At 62.9% G+C, this 19,999-nt stretch overlaps 8 protein-coding genes across 8 annotated transcripts; 2 read left to right on the forward strand and 6 right to left on the reverse strand.

Annotated features, from left to right (window-relative positions):
- Positions 1–2: 2 nt before the first annotated feature.
- On the reverse strand, positions 3–1,503 carry WBP1 (dolichyl-diphosphooligosaccharide-protein glycotransferase; the record flags this gene model as incomplete). Its single annotated transcript, XM_076651579.1, has 5 exons — positions 3–362; positions 440–578; positions 645–1,149; positions 1,211–1,318; positions 1,377–1,503. 5 exons carry the CDS (start codon positions 1,501–1,503, stop codon positions 3–5), a joined length of 1,239 nt encoding a protein of 412 aa, XP_076502885.1.
- A 2,167-nt stretch (positions 1,504–3,670) lies between these two features.
- Positions 3,671–5,256, reverse strand: RPC40 (DNA-directed RNA polymerase core subunit RPC40; the record flags this gene model as incomplete). The annotated part of the gene is made up of 8 exons (XM_076651580.1): positions 3,671–3,786; positions 3,859–4,083; positions 4,149–4,215; positions 4,273–4,388; positions 4,453–4,575; positions 4,658–4,787; positions 4,922–5,101; positions 5,200–5,256. 8 exons carry the CDS (start codon positions 5,254–5,256, stop codon positions 3,671–3,673), a joined length of 1,014 nt encoding a protein of 337 aa, XP_076502886.1.
- Positions 5,257–5,555: 299 nt separating this feature from the next.
- MRPL6 (mitochondrial 54S ribosomal protein uL6m MRPL6) lies at positions 5,556–6,370 on the forward strand (the record flags this gene model as incomplete). The annotated part of the gene is made up of 2 exons (XM_076651581.1): positions 5,556–6,224; positions 6,311–6,370. 2 exons carry the CDS (start codon positions 5,556–5,558, stop codon positions 6,368–6,370), a joined length of 729 nt encoding a protein of 242 aa, XP_076502887.1.
- Positions 6,371–7,919: 1,549 nt separating this feature from the next.
- Positions 7,920–8,629, reverse strand: LSM7 (Sm-like protein LSM7; the record flags this gene model as incomplete). The annotated part of the gene is made up of 5 exons (XM_076651582.1): positions 7,920–7,956; positions 8,033–8,132; positions 8,200–8,271; positions 8,342–8,522; positions 8,612–8,629. 5 exons carry the CDS (start codon positions 8,627–8,629, stop codon positions 7,920–7,922), a joined length of 408 nt encoding a protein of 135 aa, XP_076502888.1.
- Positions 8,630–8,926: 297 nt separating this feature from the next.
- On the forward strand, positions 8,927–12,176 carry KAP95 (karyopherin beta; the record flags this gene model as incomplete). The annotated part of the gene is made up of 10 exons (XM_076651583.1): positions 8,927–9,409; positions 9,500–9,576; positions 9,650–9,725; positions 9,826–9,975; positions 10,048–10,784; positions 10,843–10,987; positions 11,045–11,116; positions 11,185–11,661; positions 11,729–12,070; positions 12,153–12,176. The coding sequence occupies 10 exons, from the start codon at positions 8,927–8,929 to the stop codon at positions 12,174–12,176; spliced, it is 2,583 nt and encodes an 860-aa protein (XP_076502889.1).
- Positions 12,177–12,718: 542 nt separating this feature from the next.
- Positions 12,719–14,264, reverse strand: JCM10292_005378 (uncharacterized protein; the record flags this gene model as incomplete). The annotated part of the gene is made up of 3 exons (XM_076651584.1): positions 12,719–12,874; positions 13,138–13,177; positions 14,095–14,264. 3 exons carry the CDS (start codon positions 14,262–14,264, stop codon positions 12,719–12,721), a joined length of 366 nt encoding a protein of 121 aa, XP_076502890.1.
- A 509-nt stretch (positions 14,265–14,773) lies between these two features.
- Positions 14,774–17,398, reverse strand: JCM10292_005379 (uncharacterized protein; the record flags this gene model as incomplete). The annotated part of the gene is made up of 5 exons (XM_076651585.1): positions 14,774–14,848; positions 14,943–15,277; positions 15,369–15,468; positions 15,556–16,965; positions 17,081–17,398. The coding sequence occupies 5 exons, from the start codon at positions 17,396–17,398 to the stop codon at positions 14,774–14,776; spliced, it is 2,238 nt and encodes a 745-aa protein (XP_076502891.1).
- A 1,273-nt stretch (positions 17,399–18,671) lies between these two features.
- Positions 18,672–19,925, reverse strand: MIC26 (Mic26p; the record flags this gene model as incomplete). The annotated part of the gene is made up of 5 exons (XM_076651586.1): positions 18,672–18,832; positions 19,136–19,179; positions 19,293–19,347; positions 19,409–19,580; positions 19,641–19,925. The coding sequence occupies 5 exons, from the start codon at positions 19,923–19,925 to the stop codon at positions 18,672–18,674; spliced, it is 717 nt and encodes a 238-aa protein (XP_076502892.1).
- Between the last annotated feature and the right edge of the window lie 74 nt (positions 19,926–19,999).

Raw genomic sequence — 19,999 nt, forward strand, 5'->3', positions numbered from 1 at the left:
GTTCACGACTGTAGACTCCACAACCCGGCGAAGAGCAGGAAAGCTGCCGACACGCTAGCCGCCCCGGCGTAATACGGGAAGGCTCCGCCGATGAAGCGCTCATACTCATCATGGTGCATGGGCGTCACCGCGATGGTCTCTTTGTGCTCGACAGCCGTCCATCCTGGCCGGCGATGGTCGAGGCGCAACGTGAACACGCCGTGCCGGTCCGGGATGGTGAAGCGCGTCGCAAACGTTGCCGTGTCTTGCGACTGGCTCTGCATGGGAATGTCGAGCCGCAGATGGGGGTCGAGCATGCCGAACTCCAATTGCAAGTCATCGGCATTATATGGCGAGTCGGAGGAGATGGTGAATTCCACGTCCTGTTGTACAGCGGGAAGCACGTCAGCGTTCTGCCTGAGCGGTTGGAAGCAGCCCGCTCGACTGGACGACCACGCACAAGCTGGGTTCCTACGCGATATGTAGGCTGCGCGTTGAGCAAGCCCGGCGCGTTGTATCGCGACTTGACGAGGCGAAGCTGCCCCGTTTGGTGGAAGACCCAGGCCAACAGATCGCGCGCGAAAGCGGCATTGCCGAGCCTGTCAAGACGAATGCACGGCGGGTCAGCATGTGCAATGGCAGCGAAAGAGGGCTATGGCACGTACTCATCGCCACGGTCGAGGAAACGGTCGGCGAATACGTCTGTCGAGCCGACGAATGCGACACGCGCGTTGTTCCGAGCTTGGAACGCGCTGACTAGAGACATTCCCGAGCTGGTCTCGCTCACATCCGCGACAACGTGCGACCCGCCAGCATCGGCGCTTGAGGCAGTGGACGAGGCATGAAGAACCGAGACCAGCTGAGGATGTTGCCCCGACACATGACCAGCGCCGCTGTAGACGACGTTTCGCCCGCGACGCGTGGCGTCGCTGACGAAGGGTGCGGGCGCAGAGGCGAGCGAGACCGAAAGAACCGTGTGAGATCCACTGTCGCTGGCATCGTGGCCGAAGTGATCGATGACCTGCTGACCGCGGCTACCGAAGTCGACCTCGAACTCGCGAGCAAAGTCGCGCCAAGGCTCCGCAGAGTCTGGCGAAACGATGAGGACGAGGTTGGTGCCAGCTTCGATCCGACGAGCGAGGTTGAGGGGGGACAGTTCCGGCGGTACTTCTGCGACCGCATCAGAAGCGTCAGAACAGAAGATGGCGTACTGCTCGACGTTGGCACGCACGTTTGGAGGCGGAAGCGAAGAAGACGAGATGCTCGAAGCGGCGTCCATCCTGGCGCAGCTCGGCCGCCGCGGCATCCACGCTGCGAAGCGCGACGTCGTGCCCAGCACCTGCGCAGAAGCAGTTCAGCTTCGGGACGAGCCGTCCTCCGAAAGACCGGGTGCGCACCTCGCAACGTGTCGAGCAGGCGGTCATAGGTGGATTCGCTCGCGGCGTCCGCGCCGGCAACGAGTACACTCGCGGCGCGTGCACTGCCTGCGAGTAAGCAGACAGACAAGCAAAGTGACCGTAGCATCTGGAGAGCGGGGAAGGGTCGAGCCTTGGTGCGTTGGAAGCGTCAGCTTCGCCATCGGGATGCGTGTCTATCGTCAGTGCCAACCGTTCCCTCCTCGCCGCTTCAGCCCCTCGAGCTCTTGGACGAATACGCACTCAGACAGGACCAATGCCTCGATGTCTCGCCCTCAGTGGTCTAGTCGAGGAAGGGCGATGTTTGCTCATGTTTGCTCCTGTTTCTTGTCCCCATCTGACTGGAACCCAGGACTCACTCGTGCCAAAAGGTCTTCTTGAAATGCCCTGAGGGTCCGCTCTTGCTGACCATGGGCCGTACTTTAATGCGCGCTTTGCACAAGTTCGACATCGTGTCCCTCTGGCCTCGCGACAAAGGAGCGCTACCTAGACAAAGGGACGCAGCCCACGTGAATGTGCGGGGCGCTTCAACTCTCCGCTGTGGCCTCCGATGCTCTTTCGTTCAGAACGGTGCCCAGCGATGCTTGCGCCTCTCTCTCAGCGGCTGCAGGCTGTGGATGATGCGGTCTCCACTATGAATCTCTGCTGCGCCTACGTCTTCAGTCTTCCGGATGAAGCCGCGCACGAGGCCGCCGTCGCGCACCTTCGTGACGCTGTGCAGAGGGTTGCCGCGCAGTGGCCCCTGCTGCAGGGCAAACCCGTCTGGCTCGAGGATGTGAGCCGCACCTCAACTCACTGCGTTGAGCTGTGGCGAGCGCTGACCAGATGTGCGCGATAGGTGAACATCTGGGCCATTGCGATTCCCGACAACACGCAGTGCAACAATCCCCTCCTTTTCAGCACCTGTACGACGTTGGAGGCCTACGCAACCGCGACAGGCCAATCAAGCCCTGTACGCCCTTTGCACCCGTCGTTGCCGTCTGCCTTTCAACAGCCGCCAGCGATAGACTTCTTCGCTTCGCCATCGTTACCGACAACACTGTCCGCTTATGCGGATTCCGGCACGTCGATTCTGGCCGTGCATGCGACTGTGTTCGCCGATGCGATCGCAGTGGGCGTGACGGTTCCGCACGCAGTTTTCGACGCGACCGGTCTAGGGCTCATCGTTGCGGCGCTTGATGCCGAGCTGCACGGCAGGTCTTGGACGGCGCCGCCTCTCCTGGCTCACAACCAACTCGACGGTCTTCTCGACGAGCACGAGGCCGCGTTGACAAACGCCACGCCGGCTGCACAAGGGGACGCCTGGGTCGATCGGAATGTTCTGGTCGGTTGGAGTAGCGCCACCCGTCTCGTCAACATCGCCAAGTTCCTCGTCAACTACGTTTGGGAGAAATGGTATCACCGCGACGAAGCCCGGTACATCTTCGTTGGGAAGGATGCAGCCAGTCGCCTCATTCAGCGTATCAAGGAGGAGGCGCGATCGGCGACAGGCGATGCCGAATGGGTTTCCTCGGGGGATGTGCTGATGTCGTGGGTGTTGAAGGTGCGCATCTGCCTCACCATTCCGAGCTGTGCTGACAGCCATCTGACAGAGTGCTCACAATGGCGAAGAGTCGGAACGTTCTTTCGTTACCGCTTCACCCGTCTACTCCGTCCGATCAGTTCTCGGACTAGACGCCTACCCGCACAACGCCATGATCCCCTACCCCTTCTTCTCAACACCGCTTTCCCTTTGCGATCTCGCCCGTCGACCATTGCACCAGATCGCCCTCGAGCATCGTCGCTCGCTGTCACGAGCGCGGTGCGCGACCTATCTACACGCCACCATCAGCTCGCTCGGAGACGGCCCCGTAGTACCGCAGCATGCCTGGCCTTGGCAGCGATCGACATGGTGGCCATTCAACAGAGGTGCTGAGCGCAGCCCTTTCCGCTGGATGATGAGTAATCAGGCGGCGTCCAGCATCGCCAACATGTCGTTTCCCCACCCACTCCAGTCGTTGTGCTCGGCCAGCAGCTCGACGTCACATCATTTGCCCGTGCTGGCGTTCTACATGCGCGTGATATCCCCCATACGCGATCACCAGGTGATTCGACTGCAGCAGAACGACTTGGGCTTTTTCTTCGAAGGCAGTATGCGGCGGCAACGGTGGGAGAATCTTGCCGTAGCACTCGCGGCTCTGCACGATTATAATGCTTAGCATGGGATTTACGAACGCGTCCAGTCTCTCAGAAAGTCTTGCGACGGGGCAGTGAAATCCGCGCGAAATCGTCAGTTTTCATGGTCCTACAGCCTGCAGCGCCGCCCGAACCTGCTGCACTTTGGTCACGAGGACGCGCAGCGCTTCGGGCACCAATTCCTGCGGAGCATACTGCCCGGCGGACTCGAGGTTGACTACGAGCGACGATTGGGAGTCGAGTTCAGCATCTGATTCGACCAGGGGCCGGGTCTGCAGGTTGAACGCACAGATGAAATGGTCGCGCACGCGCCCCAGGGTCACCTTGCCCTCGAACTCGGGATGGCGGAGCACCTCACGGCTGACGGTGTCGCGCCGCGCATCCGCAATGCGAAGCTCGCCGGACGAGACGTCGACGACACCTGGCGGGAAGCAAGCCTGGAATTTGGAGTGCAAGGCAGGAGGGATGGGCGAATCGATGCGGATCGTCGGGAGCAGGCGGTAGGATGCGGTAGCTGCGCGGTGCAAAGCAAGGCAGTGAGGTCCAGCCTGACGCGAGCAGCAGGACAGCGGCACGCACCTACGGGAGACCACTTGGCATGGTCCTTGCCGACGCCTTTGTTGCAGTGGAGTTCGGCGACGATTTCCTGAATCCCACGCTACGACGTCAGCAGTCGTTGCGGATGCGAGGTTTCGCAACGCACCTGACCGCCGCGCATCTTGGCCACGAGAATGTCGGGCACAGCTGGTCGGGGCAGGCTGCCGGCAAACAGCGCTTCTTGCGCTCCTCGCGGGCTGAATTCGAGATCGGACGAAAGAACTGCGCAGGTCCGGCCGGCCGGGTGAGCAAGCACCGAGCGGGCGAGCGGAGAGCAGCAAGTCACCTTGAACGCCTGACCAGATCTTGTCTGGATCCGTCTCGCCCCTCTTGACGTCTCGCCTTCGCTCACACCGCGCCACGAGGCTGAAGACGACCGTGTCGAGATCGGTAGGGCCCTCGCTCGAGGCTGTACTCACGGAGGGGCCACGAGGTCAGCGCAGGCCGCGCTGGACATGGCAGCCCGGCTCAGACGAGTGAGGCGGACGCACGATTCTTCATCTCGAGCTTGCGGGGGTCGATGGCGAGCGGGATGAGGCCGAGACGCTGTGCGAGCACCTCGTCCTGCACGATGGACGTGTTGTTCCAGATGTAGACATCCTCGATGGCGACGGTCGGGACCTGCGAGCGTGCGGTGATATGCCGAGGGAACGAGTCAGCAGGGCTCGAAAGCGACGTGCGTTGACGGGGACTCGAGGTGTTGGCCGAGCAAGCGGAAGAGGGGGGAGTTGCGGGAGGGGGGAACGGCAGTGCACCTCTGCGATGACGATCCTGCGGAGGGCGTTTGCGACGCTGGCATCTACGCCGACGAGGTCAAACTCGAGGGCCGAGGGGCTGAGCCAGTTGAGCTGGACGCGGAGGTGGTCGCGGAAGCGGTCGAGGTCCCAGTGGTGCGACTCGCCGGGGTGGTGGCCGGGGAAGTCGGTGGCCGAGACCTGTGCGGCGGCGAGTGCGAGCGTGTGAGTGGGTGCTCGCGCGCTCGCAGGTGTGTCCGCGGGGTGCTGCAGGCTGATGAGGCGAGCGGAAGACGCACGCTCTCTACGCGCTCCTTTCCGATGCGCACGAGGTTGCGGTCGACGGGGGCGGGCATGGCGGGCGAGCAGGGAGCAGCAGGCGTGGTCCAGGCAAGCTCAGAGACAGCCTCGGTGCGGCGGAAGCGAGCAGGCGCAGCGACGGGCGACGAACCCAGCTCGCGTCGCGCGCACAGCTGCACCGCCCTCGCCTCGCCCTCGCCCTCGCCCCGCACCGCGCTCGATCCACGCAGAGCATTTGCACATCTGAGAGCACTAGCAAGACTCAGCCCGGTGACACGCCCACCGCGAACCGCACCCGCGACGACCCCCCGCTCGCCGCCCTCGTCCTTGCTGCTCACCCGCACCTCGCGCCGCCATGCCCCGCCTGCCCGCGCCCCTCGCCGCAGCTGCCGCCCACTGGCCACGACCGGCTGCTCGCGCCTTCTCCTCCGCCCCGCCAACCCGCTCCCACGTTGGCGCCGCCCCCATCCCCCTCCCTCCCTCCGTCTCGTTCATCCGCCCCTCGCCCCCGTCTGCGGCAGGCCCGGGCGCCCCCGCCCAGGCACTCGTTCGCGGGCCAAAGGGCGAGCTCGCAGTCGACATCGCCCCCTTTGTCCGTCTCGACCTCGTGCCCTCCTCCCCGCCCTCCCCGCCCGCGTCGACCGCGTCGCCTGCACTCCCTGCCACGCTCTCCGTCTCGGTCGACAATCCCGCCGTAAAGTCGCAGCGGGCAGTCTGGGGCCTCACCCGCGCTCTCCTCGCCAACGCCGTCGTCGGCGTCGCAGACGGCTACACGCTCCCGCTCCGCCTCGTCGGCGTCGGCTACCGCGCCGCCGTCGAGTCCCTCCCGCCCGCCGCCACCCCGGCCACGCAGCGCCTCAACCTCAAGCTCGGATTTGCCCACCCGGTCCTCGTCGACCTCCCCGCCGACGTGCGCGCCGACGTCCCCTCACCCAACTCGATCGTCCTGTCGGGCGTCGACAAGCAGCGCCTCGGCCAGGTCGCAGCCCGCATCCGCAGCTGGCGCGTGCCCGAACCGTACAATGTACGTCGGCCGCCGCTTCCCTCTCCCCTGCCTAGGCTCGCCTGGGGTCCCGCTCGCTCACCCTCTCGTCCCTCGCCTCGTCCCAGGGCAAGGGCATCTTCGTGGGCGACGAGCAGGTGCGGCGCAAGGAGGTCAAGAAGAAGTAGTAGGCGCCGCCAGAATCACCGCAATGATCGCTTCTCTCGGAGCCATGTTTCCGAAGGCGAGAGATTCGGATTCGGACGGCGTCACCTTCATGATGAGACAAGCCTTTGTCCGTCCGTCCTTTGTCCAGGATTGCCTTCGGGCGAACGTGCACGCTTCTCGTTTCCCTCTCGCACAATGCGGTCGCAACTTCCATACGCTGTCTGCAATGGCTTGCTCGTCGCGTTGAATAGCGTCCCTCTCTACTGGCAGTTCGTTCAGGGCAACTCCGGCCCCATCGCTATGGGTGTTTGGGTGGTACTCGCGAATCTGAACGAGTTTGTGCGTTGTCTTCCTTCGAGACTGGCACCCGTACTGACCCGTGGGAGGCCCAGATCAACGTTGTCACCTGGTACAATGACACGCAGGACCGAGCCCCAATCTGGTGCGACATCAGCGTGAAGGTGCGCCCCTTTAATCCTGCGGAACGCTCGGCGCCGTGTAGCTGACTGTTCTTCCTCAGCTCGCTGTCGGTCAGCAGATTGGACGGGTTGCAGCGGTTTTCTGCATCGCCCGCTTCCTCGCCGACATCGTGAGTCCGCGCGCAACCGCGGTCACTCGCCAGGATCGACGCAGGCGGGCGGTTCAAGACTACCTTCTCTCCTTCGGCGTTCCCGGAGTCATAATGGCTTGCCACGTACTCTACCAACCGAACCGATACAGCATCATACGAGGGGTCGGCTGCACGGTTACGCAAGTCATGACATGGCCAACACTCATTTTACGAGTGATTTGGGCGCCTTTCTTTGCTGTTGGCGGCACGCTCTATTCCAGTAAGATATATCGCCGTGTCAACATGAATGGTATCAGTGTTGACAATTCTCACAGTATACACAGTGTACCGTCTCATCCGTCATCGACAAAACTTCGGGCGTGTCGTTGCGGGCGCTCATTCAGCGCTTACCACGGCGCGCTTCGTTCGTCTTTGCGCCGTGACCATGTCGTACCTGTGCGTGGGTGTGCCACTCGCGCTTTGGTCGGCCGTGGTCAACGTCCAGACGTCTGGTCGCTACTACGATTATTCATGGTCGTACACTCACTCGGCGGTGAGTCTCCCTTGTTTGACTATCCGAGCTGTTCTGATCCCTTTCTTGCAGTGGAAAGCACACCCTGTGACTTATTCGGAAACTCCCGCGGTGGCCGACTTCTCCAGCTGGGGCAACGTGATTGTCGGGTTCATCTTCTTCGCGGCCTTCGGGTTTGGTAACGAAGCTGTTACGGCCTACAAGCGATTATGCGCAATCTTCCTTGGCAGACATGCCAAGGCGGAATCGTCCTCTCGCCCAACGCGGCAAGTCTCAATCGGCTTTAGCTGCTTTCTTCAATGACGGTGTTAACGCTCGCATCCGCAGACGGTGGCATCGCCTTTTCAGCAAATTTTCCGGCACTGCCCTGGACAAGACTTCGGCGCCTGCTTTCGACATCTCGCGCGAAGTGGGGGTGCGACATGGCATCAAGGTAGTTGTCGAGGAGGAGCAGAATATTGTTTAACGCCTTCGAATGTATTCCAACTCAGGCGGCAGCAAAAGGGTTCGCGATTTCTTCTGATCTGCGGTGATGCAGTGCGAGTGAGCAAGTCTGAGGGAGTCGCGCGCAAGGCTTCATGGTCCAAAGTGAGAACACACCCATCCGCCGGACTGATCACGACAAGGCTCGTTCCGCGCAACACAGCGAGGCCGAGGGAGCGCCGCTGCTCTGGCACGAACGGCAAGCTGGTGGCGGGGTCTAAGCCGTCGGCTTGAGAACGTCAGCGATCAAGCAGATCCACGAAACGGGACGAGCGGAAACGAACCGGTAAGCACTTCTTCGAGATCATCCATCACCAGGTTCAGAAGCTGATCATAGCCCTTGAGAGTGCCTGTCACTATCGTGCGCAAGTCCACACCGAGCGGATCAGCAGTGCGAGCAGCGGACGAGCCAGAGAGCGGACTCACCCTCGCGACCTCCGGTGAATTTGACTCGAACGCGCTGGTCGACGTACTTGGCGAGGTCGAGGATCGCCTCGCGTTTCGGACGGTCGTCGCCGCGGCCACCCGTGGCACCGCGAGGGCCTGCTCCGCCGCCAGGAGCGCCTCCGCGACCGGCTCCGCCGCCACCGCGCCCGCGGCCACGACCCTGTGCGTGAACGACCGCAGGTCAGCTGCTGCGCCGAACAGACTCAAACGGGCCAACCGAGGGGGCGGGAGCAGCGGCAGACGACGCACCCTCATGTCGGCGCTCATAGCGAGGATGGAGAGAGGATGGAGAGAGGGAAGCGCAGCAAGCGAGGGGGCGAACGGGACGAGCTAGCACGAGTCGAGGCGAACGGGCGCCGGAACTTGAGCAGGAGGCGGTGCTTCAGGCTGAGTTGCGGAGATGAGATGAGGGTGAGCGGCTGCGCGCAGGCAATACAACTGGGAATACGACTCGCGGAGTAATGCAAACGTAATCTACGGCCCGCGCCTGAGCGGTTGGCACTCTTTCTCGTCCTCGTCCCCGCTCTGTCCGGCCCCGCGCGTGTGTGTGCAGAGCTGCCTCCCATGGACGCCACCGCAGTGCTCGCCGCGACGCTCTCGCCCAACCAGCAGGAGCGCGACGCGGCCACAGCCCAGCTCACCCAGCTCCTCTCATCCAACCCGACCGCCTACCTCGTCAGCCTCGCACAGGCCCTCGCCAGCGACCAGGCCCCGGCCCACATCCGCAGTGCTGCCGGACTCGCCATCAAGAATGCCCTCTCGGCGCGCGAGGCTGCCCGCCAGGAAGACTACGCCAACCGCTGGAAGAGCCTCGACCCGGCCACTCGCGACCAGCTCAAGCACGATGCGCTCGCGACGCTCGCCGCGACCGAGCGTGGCGCACGTAACGCAGCTGGCCAGGTCATCGCCGCCATCGCCGCCATCGAGCTCCCCGCCGGCTTGTGGCCCTCCCTCATCGGCCAGCTTCTCGCCCTCGCTGCGCGTAACGACGACCCGAACCTCCGTCAGGCCACTCTGCAGACGATTGGCTACATCTGCGAGTCGATCGTGCGTCGCCTTCGTTCCTGCCCTGCGTCTGCCGTGCGGCGAACACCGCGCTGACTGGGTGTTGGCGCCTGCCCGCCATCCACTATCCAGAAACCCGAGATTCTCGCTGCGCAGTCGAACGAGATCTTGACGGCAGTGGTTCAGGGCGCACGCAAGGAGGAGCCCAGGTACGAATATGCCCTTGCCCGACTACATGGGGACAGTGAAATTGACCCCAGTCCGGATCTGTCGGATTCGCAGCTCCGATGTGCAGCTCGCTGCGATTAACGCGCTGTACAATTCGCTCGAATTTGTTCGCGAGAACTTTGCGCGCGAGGTGCGTCTTGTAGACAGGCCTTGGCGCCTCGACGTTGCCTCTCGCTGGGACGATCCCGCCTTGACAGATGAGTTCACTGCTGACACGTCTGCTCTGGCAGGGCGAGCGCAATTACATCATGCAGGTCGTGTGCGAGGCTACTCAATCTCCCTCGTCGGACGTCCAAGTTGCCGCTTTCGCATGCCTCGTCCGCATCATGCACCTCTACTACGACTACATGAAGTTCTACATGGAGCGGGCTCTCTTCGGCGTGCGCGATCTCCGCTTGTCTCTTCGCCAGAACGGTCGATGCTGACAAGATGCGATACCTTCCGCTCGGCAGCTCACGGTTCTCGGCATGAAGCACGCCGATGAAAACGTCGCTCTGCAGGCTGTCGAGTTCTGGTCGACCGTGTGCGACGAGGAGATCGAGTTGGCGCTCGAGGCTGAGGAGGCTGCCGAGTACAGCGAGGCGCCCGAGCGCGAGTCGGCTCACTTCGCCCGCGTCGCCCTCCCCGAAGTGCTCCCAGTGCTCCTCCTCTTGCTGACCAAGCAGGACGAGGATGCCACCGATGATGAATGGAACGTCTCGATGGCCGCCGGCACCTGTCTCGCGCTGTTGGCGCAATGCGTCGGCGACGGCATCGTGTCCCCCATCATCCCATTCGTCGAGAGCAACATCAAGAACCCCGACTGGCGGTATCGCGAGGCGGCTGTGATGGCATTTGGCTCAATCTTGGACGGTCCGGAGGAGAAGATCCTCGCCCCGCTCGTCGCGCAGGCGCTTCCGACTTTGATCGAGATGATGGCCGACCCCGCATCGCAAGTGCGCGACACGACTGCGTGGACTCTGGGCCGCGTCTCCGACGTGCTCGTCAAGACGATCAAGGTTGATGAGCATCTCCCGCCGATGATCTCCGCGCTCGTCGCCGGTCTCGAACAGTCGCCGCGTATCGTCAGCAACTGCTGCTGGACCTTCATGAACCTTGCCGAGCAGCTCGGGGATGCTGGAGGCGAGACTTGTGCCCTCAGCCCGTACTACGATGGCATCGTCTCCTCGCTTCTGCGCCTTGCCGAAGCGTGCGTTCCTTCCCTCCTGCGCACGACTTGCGGACTGACTCCATGAAACGGTTCGTAGCGGCTCAAACGAATCAAACTCGCGCAACTCGGCCTACGAGGCCTTGTCGACGCTCGCGACGCATGCTCCCGCCGACTGCTTGCCGGTCGTCTCCAAGCTCGTCATTGCCGTGCTGGACCGGTCCGAAGCTCTTTTGGCGGTGCAGGTCCGTCGACCCGCCTGCATCCGGCCAAGTCATCCCCGCTGACTCGCTTCATCGCAGGGCCAGTTGATCGGAGCGGACGATCGCAACAGCTACAACGAGCTCCAGGTCAATATCTGCAGCGTCCTCACCGTGCGTCCTTATCTCCTTCGCCTTCGGAGCGATGTTGACGCTCTTCTGCCCTACCTCGTCGTCATCAGAGCATCGTCCGTCGACTCGGACGCGAGATCCAGCCCCTCGCCAACCGTATCATGGAGCTCCTGCTTCGCTTGATCGCGACGGCTGGCAAGCAGTCGCCCGTTCTTGAGGACGCCTTCCTCGCCATCGGCGCCATGACAGCTGCTCTCGAAGGCGCATTCCAGCCGTACCTCGAAGCCTTCATGCCGTATCTCCGGCAGGCGCTCGCATCTCACGAGGAGTATCAGCTGTGCTCTATCGCCGTCGGCCTCATCGGCGACCTGTGTCGGGCGCTCGGGGAAGGCAGCCTGGCGCACTGCCAAGAGTTCATGGAGGGGCTTCTGAGTGCCCTTCAGAGTACGGTCCTTCACCGCAGCGTCAAGCCGCCCATTCTCAGCTGCTTCGGCGACATCGCTCTCGCCATCGGTCCCGCCTTCGAGCCCTACCTCCTTACGACAATGGCCGTTCTCAAGCAGGCGGGAGTCATGCGGGCAGATCCGGTACGACCACGGTCCCCCTACGTCCGCTTCTAAATGGCTGCTCACGCCCCTCTCTTCTAAACTGCAGAACAACTATGACCTGGTCGATTATGTCAATACCCTGCGTGAAGGCATTCTCGAGGCCTACACGGGCATCGTCGGCGGTCTCAAGACAGGCGGCAAAGCGGATCTCCTCCTCCCTTATATCGCCGACTTCTTCACCTTCCTCCATCTCACTCTCACCGATCAGGACCGGACCGAGACGATCCTGCGATCCGCTATCGGCCTTCTCGGTGATCTCGCCGAGGCTTTCCCCAATGGGCAGCTCAAAGAGCCCTTGTCCTCTCCCTGGGTCAGCGAGCTTTTGAAGGCAGGGCGCACGAAGCTGGGCGGGCCGGAGACCAAGAAGGTGGCCAAGTGGGCGCGCGAGGTGCGTTCTAGGCATGGCTTGTCTGCCCCATGCTGCCGTCTTCGCATCGAGAGGTCCGCTGACATGCCCGCCGAGAGTGCAGATGGTGCGCCGCGCGACGCAGTGAGCGACTGCTATGGCATGGCCGCCCGGATCCGGCTTCCGCTCTTCGCCTTTCCTTCTCGCATGACTCCTTTCCCCGCCCTCTTCGTTGTGTACTGTCCGAGCTGTCTGCCGTGCCGACTACGATTCTTTGCAACTCGCATGGCTGTTCGTGTGCATCTGTTCGCGTGCACAAGCTCCCGTTCGTCCGGAGAGAGAGACAAAAGTGAGACGAGGATAAGGATAACATGGTAAATGGGTGACAGCTAAAGACCGCAACTTCTAGCTCCGTCGCAACAATCGGCCGGTGGCGCAAACGAAGGCGAAACCGCGAATGGCCGGGGGTGACAGGTGAAGGTAAGAAGAGGCGACCTGCCCAAGCGGAAGCGATGCAGGTATGTCAACAACGGTTCTGAGTTGGCGGCGTCGCTGAAGTAGCACGCAAAAGGTCCATACTCGCGGCCTGCAGAGACCCATTTGTCCGGCGTAGGCACAGCAACGCGCACGCATGCGAGGCAGGACCGAGGGAGGGAAGGTTCGAAGACTCACGCAATAGCGAATGCGCACCTAGGCAATCGTGCACGACATGTACGAGACGATCTGGGGGTTGCGCTCCTCGTTGGCGAGCTCGGCGGCCTCGTCCTTGCGCGAGACGGTGCACGACATGTACGAGACGATCTGCGGGTTGCGCTCCTCGTTCACGTTGGCGGGGACAGCGACGTCCTGGCTCGAGGCGAGGGTGATGGGGGCCATGGTAACGAGTGTGGAGGGTCGCGAGCGAAGAGCGGGGCGAAGTCGGAGAGCGGATGAGGTGAAGAAGCAAGAGACTGGAGAGCGCTGTTCAGTCTGCTTTTGCTGGCCGCCGTGCGCAGCCACAATGGAAGCATCGAGCCTTTGTTCGCCCTTTGTCGCGCGAAGCGCATGCCGTGCGCCATTGACTGCCGGAGCGGGAGACTCGGGCGTGGAAGACAAAGGGAAGTGGGCACCGGAACGGCCAAGTCGGGCGAAGCGTCCGACGAACCGCTGCTGTAGCGCGAGACAAAGTCAGACACCGTTCGCGAAGCGAAAGTGCGCATCCGAGTCGCGCGCCCCAGGAGACGACCGACGACACGGGTCGATGCTACGTTGCAGCGAGCTGGATCATCGAGAATCTTTGCCGCAACGAATCGTGTGAGCAAAGCCGCTTTCGCTCAGCGCGCAAAGATGCCTCTGCTTTAGTGCCGCCTGTGACGCTGGACAGTGGGTCCAGCAGTCGGCAGACCACGAATTGCCACGGCACGGTAACGCGATGAGGAGAGCGGTCGAGACGAACGGGGCGCGCAAGGAGCCCATAAGCCCAGCGAGACAAGTTCTCGACCATGGAAAGCCAAGCGGCGCTCGTGTGCTGACCGGTGAGTGGTGAGCGATGAAGGATGGCGATGAGCGTGATTCGGACATGAGTATCCGCGGAGCCGGCTTCTTTTCGGGCAGGACAGTCCCGTGGCTGGAACGCGCTGCGCCTTGCTGTAAGAACGAGGAACCGCTGTCCACAAGCCAGGAGCACCACAGGAGCACCACAGAGCGGACGAACAAAGGAGACGACGAAGATAAAGATAAGATTGGCACGCAGCAACAACACCGACACAATATCCACCATACATTTCTCGACGTCGTTCCGCCTCCGTGGGGCGAAGGATGGCGACGTACCGCCATCGGCGGGACTCGACGGAGGAAGGGGCGGGACTGTTCGCACGAGCAATCACAAGACAACCTCAGTTCATCTTCCTTGTGGGCATGTGACATCCGTGAGAAGCCAGTCAAGGCGCATGATCGCTGAGTGCGGCCTGCAGGAACCCGTTCGGCCGCCGTAGGCACAGCAACGCGCACGCGTGCGAGGCAGGACCGAGGGAGGGAAGGTTCGAAGACTCACGCAATAGCGAATGCGCACCTAGGCAATCGTGCACGACATGTACGAGACGATCTGGGGGTTGCGCTCCTCGTTGGCGAGCTCGGCGGCCTCGTCCTTGCGCGAGACGGTGCACGACATGTACGAGACGATCTGCGGGTTGCGCTCCTCGTTCACGTTGGCGGGGACAGCGACGTCCTGGGTCGAGGCGAGGGTGATGGGGGCCATGGTAACGAGTGTGGAGGGTCGCGAGCGAAGAGCGGGGCGAAGTCGGAGAGCGGATGAGGTGAAGAAGCAAGAGACTGGAGAGCGCTGTTCAGTCTGCTTTTGCTGGCCGCCGTGCGCAGCCACAATGGAAGCATCGTGCCTTTGTTCGCCCCTTGTCGCGCGAAGCGCATGCCGTGCGCCATTGATTGACTGGGCTGTCGAGGACAAAGGGACAAAGGGCGAATGCAAAGCAGCAAAAAGCAAACCAGCATACTGTCACAAAGTCCAGCAACTTCGGTCAGATATCAACATGTGCAATTGTGAGCGAGTGCGCAAGCATACAGCACTAGATACACGTGTCCGGGTCCCTCGTCAACGATTGCCGGCGGCGATGGCGCGACATCGCACAGCCATCATAAAATCGCGACACAGTCGAGGTCGTGCTAGCTCTTGATCAGACAATGTCGCACTCTCGGGGCCGACGTCCCGGAAATGGACGAGCATAGCCAATCGCAGAACACGGGTTCTAGTCACCTAGACGTCCCGCGCGACCTCAACAGCTGTGCAAGACCCGTCAATGGACAGGCCTTCTTGAGGAACTCGTGCTGTACATATGGCCAGACAGACGCAAGGTTTGAAGAGCAAATGGACGATTGTCAACTGTGGAACACGAGGGCGAGACAAGCATGGTGGGCGCACCTCGAGCAGCTCGTCGGCGGAAGCGCGCGATTTGACGTCGACGCAGAGGCACACAGCGAGGAAGTTCTTCAGCTCTTTGCTCAGCTTTTCGGGCTTCTTGAGCGTTGGCGTGCCGTTGGTCGCGATGAGGTAGAGCGCCTTGAGCGGCTCCTCGTCGAGGTACGGCGGCTCGTTCTCGATCATCTCGATGGCCATGATGCCCAGTGACCAGATGTCGACCTTGGCGCCGTACTCCTTCTGCTTGACGACCTCGGGCGCCATCCAGTACGGCGTGCCGACCATGGTCGCCCGCTTCGACTTCTGGTCGGTCAGCTTGGCGCAGAATCCGAAATCGGCTGCGCTCGCAGAAGGTATCAGCGAGGAGAGTGAGATGGACGGCATGGCGGCTAGCCGGCGCGGAGGCAAGAGGCAGCGAAAAGGGCGTACTGATCTTGACATGACCTTGAGCGTCGAGCAGGACGTTGTCGCTCTTGATGTCGCGGTGGATGATACTCTGCGCGTGAAGGTGTTGCAGACCCTTGCACGTCTGAAGCGGGAGTTAGTCGCGTCTTGATAAGGGGTGCCGAGGAAGACGCGAAGCTGCAAAGATGAGGCGAAAGCTAAGCTAGCGCACCTCGTTGCAGATGCTGGAGATCTGATTCTCCTCGAGCGTGTTGCTGTCGATGATGTCGGTCAGAGCACCGCCCTCCATGAACTCCATGACGACCCAAAGTTCGGCACCGCCGACGAGGAACGAGTCGAGGAAGTTGACGATATTCGGATGCTGGCTCTCCTTCATGACGAGAATCTCGTTGACGATGAGCTCCTTGCGCGGCTGGTGGCTGAGGTCCATCTGCTTGATCGCGACCTTCGAACCGCCTGCGAGTACCTTGGCGACGAACACCGACCCGGATGCACCCTGGCCGACCTTTTTGATCTTGGAGTACAGGCCGTTGGGGTCCTCCTGGGAGCAGACAGCGCGCAACTTCGCCATAATCTGCGCCTCCGACATCGACGAGATGCGACGGTCGCTGTCGACCTTCCGCGCAGCGCCTGCCGGCGCCCCTCCCGACTTGCCACCCGGTCCTGCTGCCGTGTTGGCGCCCGGCGCGAGCAGTCGCAACGGTTTTGCACCGGACGGCACAGTGGCCGCCGGGTCCGCGCGAGGCGCGAGACGTGGAGGAGCCGACGGCGGTTCGCGAAGGTTCGAGCGAGAAGCGCTGGTCAACAGCGGCTTGAGGTGCGGTCCGGCCGCACGCTGAGCAGGGGAGGAGGTCGAGGACGACAAATAGGTGTGGCCTGGCGCAGTCGCGATGGGTGCAGGCGGGCGAGAAGGAAACGATGAGGCCGCAGGAGCGCGGCCGTTCGTCGGCGGCGGTGGTGCGGGCCGGGTGATCGGCGGTGGGGGCGGTCGCGCAGGTGAGCGCGCAAGGTGCTGCGCCGATGGAAGACTGGGTGACGGCGGAGGAGGCGCGGATACAGCAGCGACGCCAGGACGATCAGATATTGAGGGTGCTGCGACAGAGTCGGCACGGCCGCCGAGCCCCGTCCCCGCGCCGAATCGAGCAGGCGCCGGAAGGTGCGCACGAGGCAGCGCGGGCGACGGCAGCGCCGAGCCGACATCCGTCATGCCCATGCTCGTCGCGCCCAGGCCAAAATCGTCGCGCTCGCGCGTCTGTATGTCCGTGTAAAACTCGAGCACGTCGAGAACGGCTTGCGGATTCTTGGCGTAGTCCTCCTTCGTGATAGCGCTGCTTGTCAACAGGCGAGTCCACTGCTCAGGCAGGCCGGTGAAGGCGCCGCTGACCGGATCGAAGCCGACGTGGACCTGGTGGACGAAATTGGTCGGGCTCGAGACGCCCATGAGGGACGAGCGGGCGTAGATGTCGTCCATCCAGGCATACAGCTCCTCGTCCGATTTGAGGGCGAGGTAGTACGGGCGGGCGGTGGTCGCGATGGCAAGGCAGAAGGGCTTGAGATCCTCGCGGGTGACGGATGTGACGTCGGACAGCTCGATGGTCGTCGACGGAGTCGTCGTGCTCGTCTGAAGCGACGTCGCGAAAGAGTGGGCGCCGAGGGGTCAGTGCGGAACGAGGAGGACGTTCTGGAAGCGGCCAACGCCGATAGCGGGCGGCGTCGGAGACAGAATTGCAGCATACCTCGCTTTTGCAGAAGCTCAGCGTCTGCTCGCGCAAGACGAGCCATTTCTTGCCCCACATCCACGCACGCAGACCATCCTCCTTGACGCTCACCCACCCTCGTCGCACGATTGTTCGCGACGCGTCGTGGACGGGGTGCTGGCTGTCGCTGTGTGCACCGGCGCCCTGTGACGCTGGCGACTTCGCGTGCTCGTCCGCGTGGGACGCCCATGTGAGCGGCGAGGCGCCGCTCGCAGCGACGGGTACCGGCGGGGCAGGGCGTGAAGGTGTGAGAGTCGGCGCTTCGAGATCGCCCGGTGTCCAGCGCGCACGAGACATGCTCGGATTCCGCGCACGGGAGTGGAAGCAGAGGTAGTGGACGTTCGGCAGTGTCGCGCACTGCAAGCGTCGCGCCTCGCTCGGGTCGCTCCCACGCGTCCAAGGTTGATCTCTGGCCGTTGCCCGTCCGGTGCGGCAACCTGAGCGAGAAACGATATTTGCTTTCCATTACAGGTACAGCTCTCCTCGCGCGTGTGACGACCCTGCGCAACCTCCGCAATGAGATCGCGCTACACGGGGCGGCAGCAGCTACGCGTGCTTCTCGGCTCAGCCAGCTCGTCGCCTTGCGAAGCCTTTCCACTGGATGAACGCAGACTGCCGCACGTGCAGCCGTACCTCGGTGCGCGTGCGCGATGATGAAGCTGGGTATTGCCCTTTGTCCCTTTGTCCTCGACAGCCCAGTCAATCAATGGCGCACGGCATGCGCTTCGCGCGACAAGGGGCGAACAAAGGCTCGATGCTTCCATTGTGGCTGCGCACGGCGGCCAGCAAAAGCAGACTGAACAGCGCTCTCCAGTCTCTTGCTTCTTCACCTCATCCGCTCTCCGACTTCGCCCCGCTCTTCGCTCGCGACCCTCCACACTCGTTACCATGGCCCCCATCACCCTCGCCTCGAGCCAGGACGTCGCTGTCCCCGCCAACGTCAACGAGGAGCGCAACCCGCAGATCGTCTCGTACATGTCGTGCACCGTCTCGCGCAAGGACGAGGCCGCCGAGCTCGCCAACGAGGAGCGCAACCCCCAGATCGTCTCGTACATGTCGTGCACGATTGCCTAGGTGCGCATTCGCTATTGCGTGAGTCTTCGAACCTTCCCTCCCTCGGTCCTGCCTCGCATGCGTGCGCGTTGCTGTGCCTACGCCGGACAAATGGGTCCCTGCAGGCCACAAGGCAGAGTGCTGATTTGTGTATCTCACCTCAAGCGTGCACATGTCACTCTCTCCCGGTCCGACAATGTTCCTTCTTCCCGCATGCACGAAGGAAAGCGTGTTGAACCAGTCTGGTTGATGTCATACAATTATAATCAGTCTTTCACGACCCCTCGCATGTACCGATGCGCATTTATGGAATACTCTTCAATACCGAGTTGCGACAAGACCAACGGAAGACTACGCTCGGTCGGGATCTTCTGCAGGTCCCTTTCCGAATTGGCTTGCCCTGCAAGAAGCCTTGCCTGCGCTGCGTGCGCGTCGTTGTGCTGTGATGCTCACGCCTGGCGATACATGTCGTCGACCCAGCACCGTTGCATTGAAATGTAGGTCGTCGGCTATCGGATTAAGCCTTGCCACCTGTCCACCTATCGACCGCCCCCCTCACGTCCCTCCACTCTTCGGGCAAGCCTGCGCGGCGGGCGATGCGGTCCCACGAGTGCGGGAGGAGGTACGCGGTCGACGCGGCGAGGAAGACGGGCGGGAGCGTCAGGCGGAGGAGGATGCCTGTTCAGTCGGTGTTGCCGTCGGGTGCACGGGGAGAGGGAGGGCGAGGAGTGGCGCGGGCCAGGGTTCGGATGGGTGAGGGGCGGAGAGGAGGCGAGGGAACGGAGATGAGGACGGGGCGGACGGGCGCGGAAGAGCGGGTGTGCGAGGGAAGCGCAGAGGGATAGAAGCGGAGAGACCGAGTCGAACAGGGATGACGAGGTGCGAAGTGCGCAGGAGGCGGAGCATGGCGGTGAGGACAGGAGGGCGAGATGAGAAGGTCAGCGCTAGAGTCACTCGCGCAAGTTTGAGCAAGGGACGCACGGTTGCGGCCAACGATCGAGCCAGCGAGCGTGGCGACAGCGACGCTGTAGTGCGCGAGATGGTCAGCCAGCGCTCGAGGAGGGAATGCAGCTATCGCGCAGCTGAGTCGGCCGCAGCCTGCTCCTCCGCAGCGGCGGACGCAAGGCGGGTGACGCACTAGAGGGCGTTGGGGTTGAGCTGGTCCTTGTCGGAGATGACCGATTTGAGGGCCGCTGCGGTGCGCGAGAGAAAGGTGAGCGAAAGCGTGCGGTTTGGGCGAGGATGCGCGCGCACCTTCGCCCTTGGCCTCCCACTCGAGCCACTGCTGGCGGAGGTCGGCGGTGTGGTGCTTTACGCCGTCGAGGGTGTCGCTGGCGGAGCGGCGGGCGCGGGCGACCTCGTCCTGGAGGGGGCTCTTTACGGGCACGAGGACGGTGGGCTCGGCGGGGGCGTCGTAGAGGGGGAGCTGCGGGACGGTAGTCAGTGCGGTCTGGCCGGCGCAGAGCAGGCTGGCTGGAAAGCGAACGCGGGAGCGGAGGGACTCGGGGTCTGCGGGGCGCGCGAGGACCGAGTGGGACGCGGCGGGGTTGGCGGCGAGGCGCGCGCGGTCCTCGAGGAGGGCGGGGTTGAGGTAGAGCGCGGCTCCTGCGCCTGCGAGGCCTCCTGCGGCGAGCTGCGGGGGGGCGGGTGGAGGTGGTGCGGTGGACGCGGGTCGAGGGGATGAGGACGAGGGCGACGAGGGGAGCGCGGTGAGCGGGAGCGGATGCAGCGAGGAGCGCGGGGGTGAGCCCACCTTGAGTGCAAACGCCATCGCTGCAGTTCCCTGTCCGACGCTCAAGTGAGACTGTGGCTCGCAGCGACGACCCGCTCTCCCCTCGCCGTCGA

The sequence above is a fragment of the Rhodotorula paludigena genome (genome assembly GCF_050403205.1).
Source record: "Rhodotorula paludigena JCM10292 DNA, Rt_paludigena_JCM10292v1_ctg53, whole genome shotgun sequence".
NCBI classification, from domain to species: Eukaryota; Fungi; Basidiomycota; class Microbotryomycetes; order Sporidiobolales; family Sporidiobolaceae; genus Rhodotorula; species Rhodotorula paludigena.